At 33.2% G+C, this 14,744-nt stretch overlaps 1 protein-coding gene across 1 annotated transcript in view; it reads left to right on the forward strand.

Annotated features, from left to right (window-relative positions):
- LOC118736823 (AN1-type zinc finger protein 6) overlaps positions 1–14,744 on the forward strand; it is a 55,562-nt gene that overhangs the window by 32,369 nt on the left and 8,449 nt on the right. Inside the window, 3 exon segments of the mRNA XM_036466878.1 lie at positions 12,063–12,547; positions 12,661–13,262; positions 13,444–13,602. Of these exon segments, the coding sequence (XP_036322771.1) occupies positions 13,164–13,262; positions 13,444–13,602 (258 nt within the window). The 5' untranslated portion in view covers positions 12,063–12,547; positions 12,661–13,163.

A 14,744-nucleotide genomic window follows, 5' to 3' on the forward strand; every position in this document is an offset into this window, starting at 1 on the left:
TTAAATGTCTGTAAGTATTTTTATTTCCATTGTTTATCGTCGTCATCGCGACCCGTGTTATGAGAATACCACCTACTACGTACATACATATGTGTATGTACATTAGGGTGGTCCAGAAACAGTAAAATCGGATTTTTCTATATCGAAAAAAATTATACCCCTACTTTTTTATTTTGAACCGTTGTTTTTTTTAGAATTTTTTTTGTTGTCAAAAGTGTTGTGCATTTTCTTCCATATAACGCACGACCAAATTTAATTTTAAATGGAAGAAACTGCTCAACATCGTCGTAAAAATAACTCTAAATTATAAATGACAATTGTTAGCGATTTGAAACCTGCATTTTGTTAAAATTGAATAGGCTACAAATACGCACTCGGAAATTATCTCAAAATTCTGAATTATTAATTTTTGTGAATTTTGTGTACTATAATTAATGTGGTTTTTGTTATGGATCGCACTATAATTAAATGAAAATTAAGTATTAAAAATAAACAAACAAATATAAGTTGCAAACAATATCATTTTGTTTTTGCACCTATTCTTTTGTCGATGAGTGTACATATTTAGGTAAGCCATTATTTTTAATGAGCATTTAGACATTTTTAGATTTCATTAATATGTATATCGTCTAATGGATTCGCTTGTGTGGCTCGCTAAGCATTAGGCGGCGGCAGTGATGTAATTGTTTGCAGAGTAAAGCAAATTGGCTCAGCTGACGTTGAAAGAAAAATACACATAGAACAATTTACTGACGTCGAAATATTAAATTTTGCTCAACTAAATTTTGTGATTTTTATAATCGTGCTGTTTTTCTTCCAAAAAGTATTTAAGAAACGTATAGTTCTAATATCTTTACACAGTATCTACTTGTAATTGTCAAATGTTTTCAGCATTATAGACCTAAACTTTGGAAAAAAGGAAAAACATAGATTTGATTCATCGACTTTTTCTAAGCTCACATTAAAACGACCAAGCCATATATCGCGGGATATCGAGGGCTTATATGTATTCAATACTCTCTATCTGCAATTTTCATAGAAAACTACTTTGTGATGTTAGAACCCATCTGGGACTTACCTGTCATCACTGATATTAATTCTGACTTTGCAATTTAATAGCAAATTCGTCTGTCAAAGGTCAGATAGAGGGTATTGCATATAAGCCCTCGATATGATATGAAAGCTTTCTCTGATCATAGCTGTACTTAATGAAGGACAGCTTTCTCACTTAAGTATTAAGATCCCCATTGTGATCTTGAAGTTAATCTTCTTTCACTTCCTCGTACTCGCGGTCCCTTGTTTTTGCAGTCTCCCCTTTTCTATTAGCTTTCGTTTGATATTCGAAATGTGAAAGCTCTATGTGATTTATAATTCAACTTCAACAAAAAAGATAGCCGAGAACTATCTTTAAGTAACTGGTAAATATTTTAATGCTTTATTCTACGATTATGGATTCATAATGATCAAAGGGGAAAAAAAAGATTTTCTGCTAAAATTTTACTCTGAGCACAAATTTTGACAGCTCAATTTTTAAAGACGTAAGCTACCACATACATGCATACATATGCATTTAGTGGTTAGACGGGCGGTAAGACCCAAATTGGAATCGTGAACATATTAACCCCCAAGTTTTTTTCTTGTACTGGTGACACTTGGCTCGACCAAATTTTTAGCTAAGTAGCGCGAAATATTTATTTTTATTGTGTGGCACGTAGTTGTACATAAAGATTCGACAATTTTCCAGCTTTTACTCTTCAGCTGTAATTTGAGGTCTTCACCAAAAAAGCATTTGGCATTAAGTCACGAAGTGTAAAAAACCTTTCAACTTTTTAGTCTGGAATCCAATTTACCTGAGCAAACACGTTTAAAAAATGTCTTTAATTGTTGACAATGCAGAAATTTATGATTGCTCAGCAATAAACGATGAGTTCATGATAATATGCATGTATAACTCAAATTTAAAAATTCTTTACAAGAAAAAATATCAAGCACTAACTACTACAGTCGCCTAAATAAAAGCAACACAAAGTAAATTAAATAATTAAAAAATACAAAATTTAATACAACCAGTAATTGGTGGCTTCTGTACGAGTACTGCTTTCGAACGTGCTTTCTCAAGCGCAACAAACAACCCTAGGGCGGGTCAATTTGTTTGGGAGACTTTGCGCGTACAGCATAGAAGGATTCTACGTGTAATTCAAAGCAAATTTGCCGCAGATACCATGGGTCTAAAATCAATTTGGAGTTGGCCAAATTGTGAAAACAGGTTTCTTAGCACTTTGCTGTAGTGTCGTAAATTTAAGTTTTTGGTAATTTTTTTCACGCAGTCTTCCATACAAAGAAATTTTTTCGAAAGTACTTTATATGGAAAAAATGCAAAACACCTTCAACAAAAAAAAAATCTCAAAAATCACCGCGAACTCCGAACTTGCATTTTTTACTAGAATTTAATGGGCTGCAAAACTGCATAAAAATTTGCTGAATTTTCGCTAGTTTTGCACAAAGTTTAGGAATTATTTTTTTATGTTTTTTGTTGTTGAATGAACCATATTTTTATACAAAATTGGCGGAAAAATATTAGAATAAAAATTGTTGCATATATTGTGAAAAATTTTCTGTGCCAATATTTTGTTGCGGCAGTGTACATATACCTTGCGGCAGACAATTTTGCGCACACAAAAAAATCAATATATTCGCCAAACCAAGGACCAAATATAGTAAAATTGCGTTCTTCATTTGTCTCTCTGACGTTAGGATTTTTAAAAAGAACTTTAAAATTTGAAAGATATGACTAATTCAAAAAATGATTTCAAAATTTCCGTAAGGGACAGGTAGGTATTGAAAATACCCTTTTAAAATTTTATCCTTGAATATCTTTGAAATTTTTCAATTCTTGTTTTTGAAAAAAATTATATGTTAAGGACTAACTTTATTAGCTTAAAAAATAAGATAGATTAAAGGGGCATTTTCCATTCCTATTCGTCCTTGTGAACCCAAAAAAATTATTTCATTTGGTACCCATACTTTTGTTTTACATTTTTTAAATAAAAGAAAATTTTGGAACAAAAATGTCGCTTACGTTATTTTGGCGGTTACGTTATTAGGGTTCTATAAATTTTGAATAATCAAATGGAATATAGACAAAACTGATCGAATTAAGGCGCTTTTTTTATTTCTGCCACTAGAATTATGAACTTGTTTCAACCAGAAAATAAATTTTTTGTACACACACTTAAGTATAATTAAATGCATATAAATTTAACTACTGTCTGTCGTTTTGTTACTTATGACATAATTTTAAATAAAAAAGTACATTCCAAACCCATTTACATACTTATTATTTATTATATGGTAGGAGAGCTTCTCAAACCACATTGATGCAATTTTTTCATGTTAAGTCATTGAAAAATAATAAGTATCTAAATCCTGGGACTGATTCCGGGATCCCGGGATCGCAAAAATCGAAAAAATTAACATCCCTAGTATGTACCTATGCACACATGTACGTATGTATGTATGTATATGCATAAATGTCCATACAGCTAGTTAACTGCTTCGGCTAGCCAGTGAAACCGGCTGTGCGTTACAGTTTGCTTATGCATAGGTGAAAAAACTAAATTTTTATTGTGTTTTTTCGTTAAAAAAAAAAAGATGAATTGTATAACAAACTTAAACGAAGAAAATGTAAAATAAGAACAAAGCAAAACAAAGCAATGGCAAAGTGTTATCAAAAAGTGCAAAGCCGCTGCAAAAGTGCAGCAAAATGAAAAGGCAGAAAATGCCAAAGCGAAAAGTAAACACGAATGCCAAAAATAACAAAAAGTTTTAACATATGTATGTATGTATAATCCAGGGGAAAAATGCAAAATTCAGACACTTAGCAACTAGTACATATGTTCATACATATATATATATATATTTATATATATATCTATAGGAAGACGCATCCAACATGCAACTATGCGCTTATAGCTTTATATGTAATTTTGTACATAACTTTTTTCAGTGTGTGCATATGTATGTATACACACGTGTGAATATTCCATTGTTTGTATTAGCGCTTCTATGCAAATTCATGCATACATATCTATGCTTGTATGTATGTACGTAACATTTTACTTCAGCATCGAAAAAAATACTTGAAAGGGAGGTGAACGGGCAATCATACATACATACATACACACATACTCGTACATACGCCCTCATAAAACACACTGCTACCTCAAAGTCAGCAGCCAAAGGCGTAAGCAGCATAACGCCAACGCTAAGAACAACAATAACAAACCACTATTGCAATGCGGGCAGCAAAAAAAAAACAAAAACAAAAACAAAATTTGCGTTGATTGCGGCAACCAAAAGCCCCAGCTTTTTGCTTAGCAGTCGTTTGGCGTTGGGCAAGTCATGGCGTATGGGCGACGGACGCATTCCACGCAACAGTCGTCAGCTCAATGACTATGACTTTGTGTGTGTGTATGTATGTACATTCATCTGTGGATGGCAAATTGTAGAAGTACAAACATATAAAGCTACATTAGTTGGGGTCGTTTGAAAAAAAAAATCAAATATTTGATTAGCATCAAGCAAATGAAAAGCTCATCCTAAACAATATTATAGCCACCAAAAATGCAAAAGGCCCTATTTGAGCACTTTTCAGAAATGATTTCTTGAAATATCTGATTTTTCCCACCGTAAATATACAATTTATTATATATTAAGACTTGCGTAAAATATTTCAGAAAAATATATACATTTTTATAAATTAAATTATGTTTTAAAAATATTTTTTCTAAAAAATTACCTCAGATCATAGAAGAGTTTAACCTTAAAAGGTTTACAAATTTGACCAACGGAATGAAAATAATGACATATTTGAAGGTATTTTTCCGAAATATTTTTGCAGAAATCTTAAAATATAATACATTTTATAATTTCGGTGATTTAAACCGCATTTTTCTTCTCCTTTTTTTTGGTGATGAACGCTAATGTGCGGATATACACATTTGCACCTCATGTTGTCTTAGTTAGATACTCAACTCCCCCACCTCCCTCCACACACAGCTGCCAAAACGCGACGCAAACACACCCTGTAATTTAAAACGTGACTAGATTTTCCATACGTATACGTATGTATGTATATGAACATTTTCAATGTTCAACGTTCTTACATAAATTTATATGGAATGGGGCGTGTGGAAAACCAGCAAAGTAAAGTGTGTTGTGCAATGCCAGCGTCGACTGCGTGCTGCGCAGCACAGCGTCATCGGCAGCGTAGACCCAACAACTGCGCGGGGGTCCCCAGCGCCATGTCTGCCTTAATTGTGTTGATGTGTATTTAAATGTGCATGCGTATGTATGTATGTATGTATGTGTGTATGTAGATATGTACTTACCTATGTATATTCGTAAGCTTTTTATACATAGTATACCTACTTACATATTTACAAAGCGTGTGTGCAAGTCATTGCCTTTGTATACGCCTTTAAATCTCTTTACATAAATGTTTGCTAGCCATTTTTCACCACACACACACACACAACAGCCGTGGGGTTGTATGTTAAATGCATTGTACTTTTTTGTGGCCTCCGCACATTGGAGGGGTTTTTTTTTTTATATAAAAACTCGTTTATCAAAGTAATTTTTCTCACTAAAATATTGACAAATGCGAAAATAATTTGAATTGAGCGATGTGGTGAATAAAAATTTCCTCACTCTCAATTACAACGTTAAGCTGACTTCACCGAATGGCTGCGTAGTTCCGGATGGGTGAGGCCAATACATGTTTACTTCCCTTTGAATAGTATTGGAAAAAGCGATATGTATGTATATGCATATAGTGTATTGCTAAAAGTAGCTGTTAGTGGTGTGGTAACTATGTTATTTACAGAGTTTTCTAATAGCGTCATGCATGTGCTTGTGCGTGTATGTAGTTGTATCTACTGTCAAAATGCAATGACTTTGCTCTTTCTGTATTTGACGTTTCGATGAGCTAGACAGTCGGTACTCGTAACATACGGGAGCGGTTGGTTATATGCTGGTAATATACTTACATGAGAGAAAACTCATTTTTTTGCCGTTTCACTTTTGTGTTGGATTTCTGCCAGCTGTAAGGTCATATCGAAGTGCGCATGACATACGAAACTAATTCACCACAACACTAATTGCATTGCATTGCATTACGTTTTTTGTTTTTTTTTTATCACATGAAATTCGTTTTTTGTCGTAGAGTACGTCTTACGTTCCGATATGGAGGCTATTCTCAAATATTGTAGTTGTAATTTTTAGAGCTTCGCGAAAACGCTTATTGCTCGAGAACTAGTGAAGCGATTTCAAAGCAAAGTGTGGCGTTTCAAAGACAAAATTCCAAACCTATCGACAGAGATACACTTCTGTAAACAACCGATTCTGTGGGTTCTCTGGAGCAGTAGAAATATTATCGTGTACAAATTTTATATAAACTCAACCAATATTGACCATTTTAAGGTGAAAAATTGTTGAATAAATCAAAAAATATTTTTTTATTACCAAAATGCTCGAAAGCCGCTCGAATAATTTTGTTTTTGTTTTCTTTAATCAAAAAGTTTTCCTTTCTGTTTGTATAGGTATATAGGGATTGGTTGATATCTTCTATGCATAATACGCGAAAACTTTTTCGTCACATCAGATCTGTACCGTTCGTTCGATTTTACTAAATGAAGTATCAAATTAAAGGGCTTGGCCTCTGGATGTGCAATAACTTCTTGGTTTTTTTTTCAAAAAAGAGTTGCCACCTGATAAAAATTATCTGAATTTAAGAAGGAAATTAAAACAAGTTGATAAAACCGTTGTAATGAATCGTAATAATGATACACGTCATGGCATAAATCTTGCTTTATAAGCTGATGGTACATATGATTGATGTTAATGTGGATCTGTTTCTGTATTGATCGATTAAATTCAATTCAATACAATCAAAACGAATATTTCATGTACCGTTTTAAACTTGAATGTGATCTTAATAATATCACGTATTCTACGTTTAAGTTTAGCGGTGCTGGGCAAAACGAAGGCGCTGGACTAATCCCTTTTGCCTTTGTTTAGCAGTCGTAGCTTTTCCTCATACTCACTTTTATTGTATTATTTACATAAATTGCTCAGTGTGGTGAATATGTAGGTACATAAAGACTTACCGCTCATACTTGGCGTTTTTCTGTAAACTTTTGAATTGCGTTTGTGTGCATGCTGTAGCTCACGCATTACTTTCTGCATAACCTGCGCTCCCATTGTGGCTTCAAACACGAACACAAGCGATTCAGCTATGGATGTAGCTCAGACAGTTATTTGTTTGTACATTACTTGCGTTTCCATATGAAAATGTACATACAAGATGATGTATTGCAGTTTTCTTTATTTTTATTTAATTTTCTTCAATTCTATGTGCTGAAAATCACGTATACAGTTTTGTGTTTCTCTTCTCTATATCATTCAATTTTATAATTACAAATACGTATAAAAATATCCCGACTCTAGCTCCTTCTAGCGAGTTAACATTTTTTTTTTTTTTTTGTAAACTACGACTACTGTGGGTGTATGCGCAAGAATTCACCAAAAAATAAAAATTCGGGTCTTATTTCACGGAAAAATTATTAGATACAAATTTAATGGCTTCCTAGCCTGGGAAAAATGGTAAATATTAAACCAACATTTTTCGTTGTTTGGTGAATTTCATGAGTAATCCTCGCAAAACGAGCAAGTGGCAAACAACACAAAAAAAATTATGCGAAAGTCAACCCCAAAAGCCCAAATACAGAAAGAGCTCATTTGTATTCTTGTCAACAATTTGCACCGTTAGATAAGGTATAGATACCCAGTGGGGAAACTGGCTCGGTACTAGAGAATTTAGAACATTACGCCCCCCGCGGCATCGCTTTTTAGATAGATTCGAAGCAGTCCTAACAATTTGCCACTTGATACTGGCACATTATTGCACAAAAATTGAATGGGCTACAAAATTGTATACTAAAAAAAAACAATAATAATAAATAAATACATATATCGAACACTTCTGAGGAAAAAAGTTTAAAATTTGCATTGATTTTTTTTAGTTTTCTACAAAGTTTTATACTTGGGGTTTTTATTCTTAAAAATAAATAAACATTTTTAATTTTAATTTTTCTTATTCTTTTTTTTTAGAAAAAGTGGACTTACCAACTTTTTGTGAAAAACACCCATATTTCGCTGCTTTTGAACTGGTGGGGATCTAGTTACTATCGGACTGGTTCAATTTTGGCGATACAGATCTAATACTGAGCTAGAAATTTGGTTCACTAGTTCGGGGTTTCCCTGCAGGGTGTGCACAAGCAGACACACCCGCACGATAGCATGCATCTGGGCATATCTACTTACCAATACATATACATACATACACTGCTATAAAAAATAACACTATGTAACTCCACTTAATAGCTTATGGTGGATGAGGCGAAAGCCATGCCAAAGAGTGAGGTAGATAGGACAAAACACACTCACCTCTCTGGAACATGTGACATGTTGACATGCAGCTCTCCTGCATTATCATAAACAACAGCAAAATGACAGTAAAAAGAGTCATTAGTAAAAAAAAAAAATAAACAAACAGAAAGAATGAACAACAGCAAAACTTCCATTATATGTATGTATGTACATTAGACTCATCACCCCCGATACACAAAAAAATAAAATAAAAATCGGTACTGTGTTCCCATTGGAATTATAAAATCTATTATATTTTAAGACGTCCACCAAAATAGTTCGAAAAAATATTAAGATTTTCTTGAGCTGGACCGATTTGAAAATAACTCCAAAAATTCAGTTTTTTATGAATAAAAATGGTTTCTTAAAGATTTCTTTTTTTTTTGAAAAAAATCTCCCGAAATATTTTGATGGACGTCTTAAATTATAATAAATTTTGTAATCCCGGCGGAAAAACCACAACTTTTTTTTTGGTGATGCAGTCTAATGTATCTACATATGTATGTATGTATTAAAAAGTTGATGCCGCAGCAGCGAGGGAGGGGTGGGGTGCACAGCTTCAACTACATTTTAAGTTCCCTTGCGTGGCTGCTTATCGCTCCCCTCCCCCTTTACTTGTTGTTCTCCTCCTTTTCGTATGCAGTTCAATCCGGTTTAATGGCAATCATTTTGTGCGAGTTGTGTGTGTGCGAGCTTGATTTCTGAGTAGCAATTATTGCAGCACAGGAAAAATGATGTTATATTATTATTCATGTACAAACAGACGCACTTAACGATCGAAACATTTTCTAAATACTTTTTTTTTTGTTTTTTTTTTTTTTGGAAGCGCGTGTTTCGCTATCTTATTATTTGCTTTTCTTCTCTTTCTTGCTTGCGATTCTTTTACCTCCTCGTCCAGAGACAGCCTTGAAAAAGATTTAGTTGGCAGTTATTTTTAGAGCGCCCACTTTACAAAAAAAAAGAAGCAAATGTTATTTGTACAGCTTCCATTGCTGGTTGTTTTGCTATTGCGAATTTCGTTATTTTTTAGCGCATTTTTTATGAAGTTGCAGCTATTGAAAATTGTATTGTTAACCATTACTTTGTTGCAGTTGATTGTTTATTGTGTTTTTGTTTTTGTTTACTGGGCATGTGTTTAAATGCGTGTGTGCTGATTTTTAAATTTAAGCTATACGGCTTTCGAGGTTTTTAGGGCAATGACTGGGGGTTTAAAGTACATTCTGGTCGAAGTGTTTTATTTTTACTAGAAATCGTTACGCTAAATTTCTGTCCGTAAAGTTTCTGAATGAATTAAATATGCAACGCGAAAACGGAAGGTTTCAATATAAAATCTTTAGCAGTGGATATGGATATGTTAAGCTTCCTGGAGGAGTTATATATTTTTTTAGGCACAAGCTTCATTGATTTAGAGATTTTTAGCTAAATATACAAGTTTTAGTCGGATTTACATATTATTATTATTTATGAAGTTACACTCTTTACGCAGTAACTGATTTTATTTTATCTTAAGAAAACTGATGTTCTAAATTTGAAACTTTTTTATTAGATTTTTTAGTCTAATAGAAAACTGATTTTTTTTTTTAATTTAATAGAAACCCGGTTTTTTTTAACTTAATAGAAAACTGACTTTTTTGGTTTGTTTTTTTATATTTAATCTTACCATATTATTTTATGTTTTTTATTGTAATTGAATATTTTTGTAGTACATTCTTTTGTTTTTTTTCGTGATTAATTTATTTTTTATACTAAGTACATATTTCGTATATGTCTTATTTTAGTTTTGTTTTTCATGTTTTTTAATGTTTAAATTTTTTAAAAGTCATTTTAAATTTATTTTAATTTTGAATTTTTTTCTATATTATTTATACCGTTTTTTTTTTTGATTTCTGCAATTATGTACATATTTAATATTTGTTAGAAAATTAAATTTGTTTTGCTTTTGCTTTTCTTTTTCTTCCCCCAACTCATTTTGGCTATTTTCTCAGTCACTAACTGCTGTTAGTGGATATCAAAGTTTTCTTTTACATGTAGTACATATCTCAATCATCACTAATTCTGCGTACAGCAAAGAAATTTCCCAGCATTGATTACATTACATTGCTGCATTATTATCATTCGCTCCGACAACGTGACCAGATTCGTTTTAAGTTTTTTTTTTTTTTGTAATCATTACTGACTAAGCGATAAAAATGAAAACATGAAAAAATTACAGTAAAACATCAAGTGGACGTGACCACTCACCTATAGACAGTGCATTTTTTACATTAATATTTTTTTGATTTGATTTGCTCATTTGTTAGTCATATTCTATTTTTATGTTATTTCACGAAATTTATTTGAAAGTTATCCAGCAAGATGAAGCTTTTCCATTTGGGTTTGAAAGCGTGTTGCAATTTTCTGTGATTAGCGTCTCAGCGTTTTGATTGCTCATGTAATGCTTTTTTTTGCAACAATCGCCCGCTTAACCCCACGTCTCCACCTTCTACTAAACGTGTCTTAACATTTGTCAAATTTCGGTTTTTAACTTTGTCCCGTTTTTTCATGTGGGCAACTTGCTGTCTTAACACATCACTTTCAAAATAGCATCAAGCCAGTCAGATCGATCTGTACCCAGTGTAGATAGGGCCGTAAAATGAAAACTGAATTGTCAAACTACGAAATGACAGCTGATGTTCAGACAGCGGTGGTAAGAAATTCGGTAAGACAGATATGGTTTAACTGTGGAAATTTGCGGTCTCCATCTGACATTTCTAACTTAACATAGCTTTTTTGACAGAATCTGTTCAAGGTGGAGACGTCTGGTAACCTCGAATGCTCCATTTTGCTTCGAAAAAAAGTTTTCGTAGACAGCTGAGTTTTTTTTATATGTTAAATGACTACGTAAGGTCTTAAGCACGTCAATATCCGGTATTTCGACAACAAGTATTAACACCGATTTTGATTTATGTTTAAGCGTAGATCGAGTATTGAAATATTTTTTGATTTATTCCATGATCCATATATGACCGAGATATCACATTATGAAATTTTAATATGTATGTATGAATTTCTGTACATTCGAAAATCCGTTAACCCTTTGAACTACATACATATTTTCTATCACATATCCTAATTGCGATATCTCGGCAAAGAAAATATATTTGGACAAACTCAACGGCATTCGAGAGGGGAAGATTCGATTTTTAAGATACTTAGCCAAAGTTTATTTAAGTTTATTTGCGATGCTACATAACCTCAAACAAGTAAAAAACACTGTCTTTGTGCTTCTAAATTAGGATATTTAAAAAACCGTGGAATCGGATTTTCTGCGTCGAAAATTCTATTGGAAATCATATACACATATATGTACATACTACGTATCAATGGTTCTTAACAAAAAAATTAAAATTTGTGTACAATTATAATCCTGACAATTGAAGAAACTTCAAAACAAAAGTCAAAACTGTTTAATACATACTTTTTTGTATCACGATTTACTCTATCCATAAATACCCGAAATGTCAACCCAAAAACCCATACAAATGCACTAAAAAGCAAAGAACTAATCAATTTTTCCATTTTTTCTTCAATTACAGTTGAATTGGGCTGAGCATTAATCGTTCACGCGTCAGCTAAAAAAAGAACGAACAGCACAACAACAAGGCGAGTGAGTGCATCAGCTCGGCAACAGTAAATAGCCAGCATTAAAAAAGTAAAGTAGTAGCAGCAATATCAGCGGCTACCAAGTACAAAATAATCGAAAGTAAAGTCAAATCAGCAAAGGGGACACTGTGTGCCAGTCACCGGTCAGCAGTCATCACCACGACCAACAACAACAACAACAGCAAAACACTTGCTATTTTGATTGCTCTTAAATAATATTTCTCTGCAATTTGCAATTGCAACTGAGTGCGCGCACATAACAACAACAACAACAACAACAATAGTAACGGAAATAACAAGCATAGCTAGCTAGCTTCAACTGGACAATCAGTTCATAAAGTAGCACTTGAACTGAATCTTCAAAAAGAAGAAAAATAAACATAAAAAATAAATTCCACAATTGTTATTTATTTGTCTGGTGAGTATTAATATTTTATATTTTTTCATCAAATGATTGCTAACGAGATCTCTTGTACTAATTTTCATTTTTATTTTTCGTTTTTTTCTTTTCTTCTATTTTTCATATTTTAGCAGCGCTAAGAAGAGCAACAAGCAGTAGTCAGTTAGTGTGTTGCTATTAGAGGGACTCACACTCACACACAAATTTTCGTTGTGAATTGAATTTGTTGTTCGACAAAATTAAATTGAAAGCCAATAGTTATTTGCAAATTTTCTTCAGTGTTCTTGTGTATCAACGAATTGTGTTAAATTGAAAATTGTTCTTCACTTCCCGACACTGTAAATTTTTTTTTGAACGCCAACAACGCAACAAAAACAAAACTTATATTGCAAGAGTACTGGCGCAAAAATAAAGGGGCCCAGAGATTGTCGAAAACAGCTTAATTATTGAGCGAGCGGTGCTAAGAATTAGCAAGGGATTCATAAAAAGGAGGAGGCAAAGTTAGCAAAGTTATAGTGGAAAAGTGTGCAACAAGAAAAACTACAAGCAACTAAGTACGAAACAACTAAACTAAACTAACTAGGCAAACAATAAGTATACAAAACTAAACTACAAAAAAAAAAAAAACCAAACTATGGAACGTGAATCCAATCCGATGCAACCCATGTGCCGCTCTGGTTGCGGTTTCTATGGCAATCCAGCCACCGATGGTCTCTGCTCAGTGTGCTATAAGGTAAGTTTGTAGTGAAGTGACGGAAGTTTTTGTAGAAGTTAAGCAACAAGTAGTAAATTTATGAAAAAAATGCTGCTACTGGCATTTATCTGCATACATACATACATACGCGTTAAACGCAAATTTTTTTGTTATTCTCATCGTGCTTCTTTAAAAATCCCATTTATTTTTAATATTACAGGATTCTTTGAGAAAAAAGCAACAACCTCCTGTTAGCAGCACACCTGTATCAGTTCCAAGCCCACAGCCAAGCCCCACATTTAGTCCAGCCATCACAATAACCAATACAGCACAGCCGACAGTGCAAAGTTTACAGCAGCAACACAATGAAATTAAAGAGGTGAGTAAAAGGGGATAATAGAAGTTCACTTCTGCTGTCAAAGCAATTCGACCTGCGCTTTAAGTAGCTTTGAATCGAAATGGTTTATTAATTCGGACTGCCAGAAGAGCTTAATGTAAAAGTTTGTTGGAATACTTGCGTGCTTTAAAAATTTGTTCTTTTATACATGACCAGGATTTTATGACATTTTTTGAAATGCATGGAAATGCAGCCAAAAACAGAATGCTAGTGGCTCTTTTTTAAAGAGTTGTGAAGTAATCAGATTTCTTCCCAACGTCATTGGTGTTAATCAAATTTTTTTAGGCGCTTCAAGAGCCTGTACAGCGTGAATAAGTTAATGTTTACGGCCATTCCTTGTTCAATTTAAATGTTAACAATTGCCTTATCTACTACACATTATTAAGTTCCTCTTTCACTAACAAACATACATACATAGCTTCTTGAAATCTGAGAAGCATATTAATTTTGTGGTAAACCACTTTTACCACATATCGCACACGTTCTTCAAACGGGACACACCTAAATAAAAAAAATGGCCGAGTTTTTTTTTTGCATAAATCAGTTCGTAGGATTTATCTCCAACTAATGCTAATATATTTCCCTTCATGATTACATTCTCCAACAAGAAAACTACCTGTTTTTGTATTAATTGCCTTAAACGTATACAATCCAGCAGCAGTTATATTTTTGGTTCTGAGTTTTAGTTGTGCCTCTTTTGAAGATGGTGTGCGATATGTACATATGTATTATCAATTTGCTTTCGCTGTTAACAGATTTCACTACAAACTTTGCAACTTGGCGATGAGCTAGAGACTTGAAATTTTGAGTATAGCTCAGAATCCGGATGTTTCAGGTTTCATTGAGTTTTACAAAATATATAGGCGATTTCAGTTTCACAATTATTTTATCGAATGTTATGGACACAATAGAAATGAGCTTATAGTTAGGATAATTTGTCTGACAGTGACGAAATAAGGTGAAATAATCCCGAATTTGCACCACATTCAAAATAGGTTATATTGAGCGACTATCGACCAGTTGAGATAAAGTAGCACGGGTGCATCGTTTTTTGAATGCCATCAGATCTGCACCGTTCGTTCGATTTTCAAAAATGAAGGGCCAAGTTAAAGATGTAGATGTGT

This window comes from Rhagoletis pomonella, unplaced genomic scaffold, assembly GCF_013731165.1.
Source record: "Rhagoletis pomonella isolate Grant_MI unplaced genomic scaffold, Rhpom_1.0 Rhpom_scaffold_00004, whole genome shotgun sequence".
Classification (NCBI taxonomy): Eukaryota; Metazoa; Arthropoda; class Insecta; order Diptera; family Tephritidae; genus Rhagoletis; species Rhagoletis pomonella.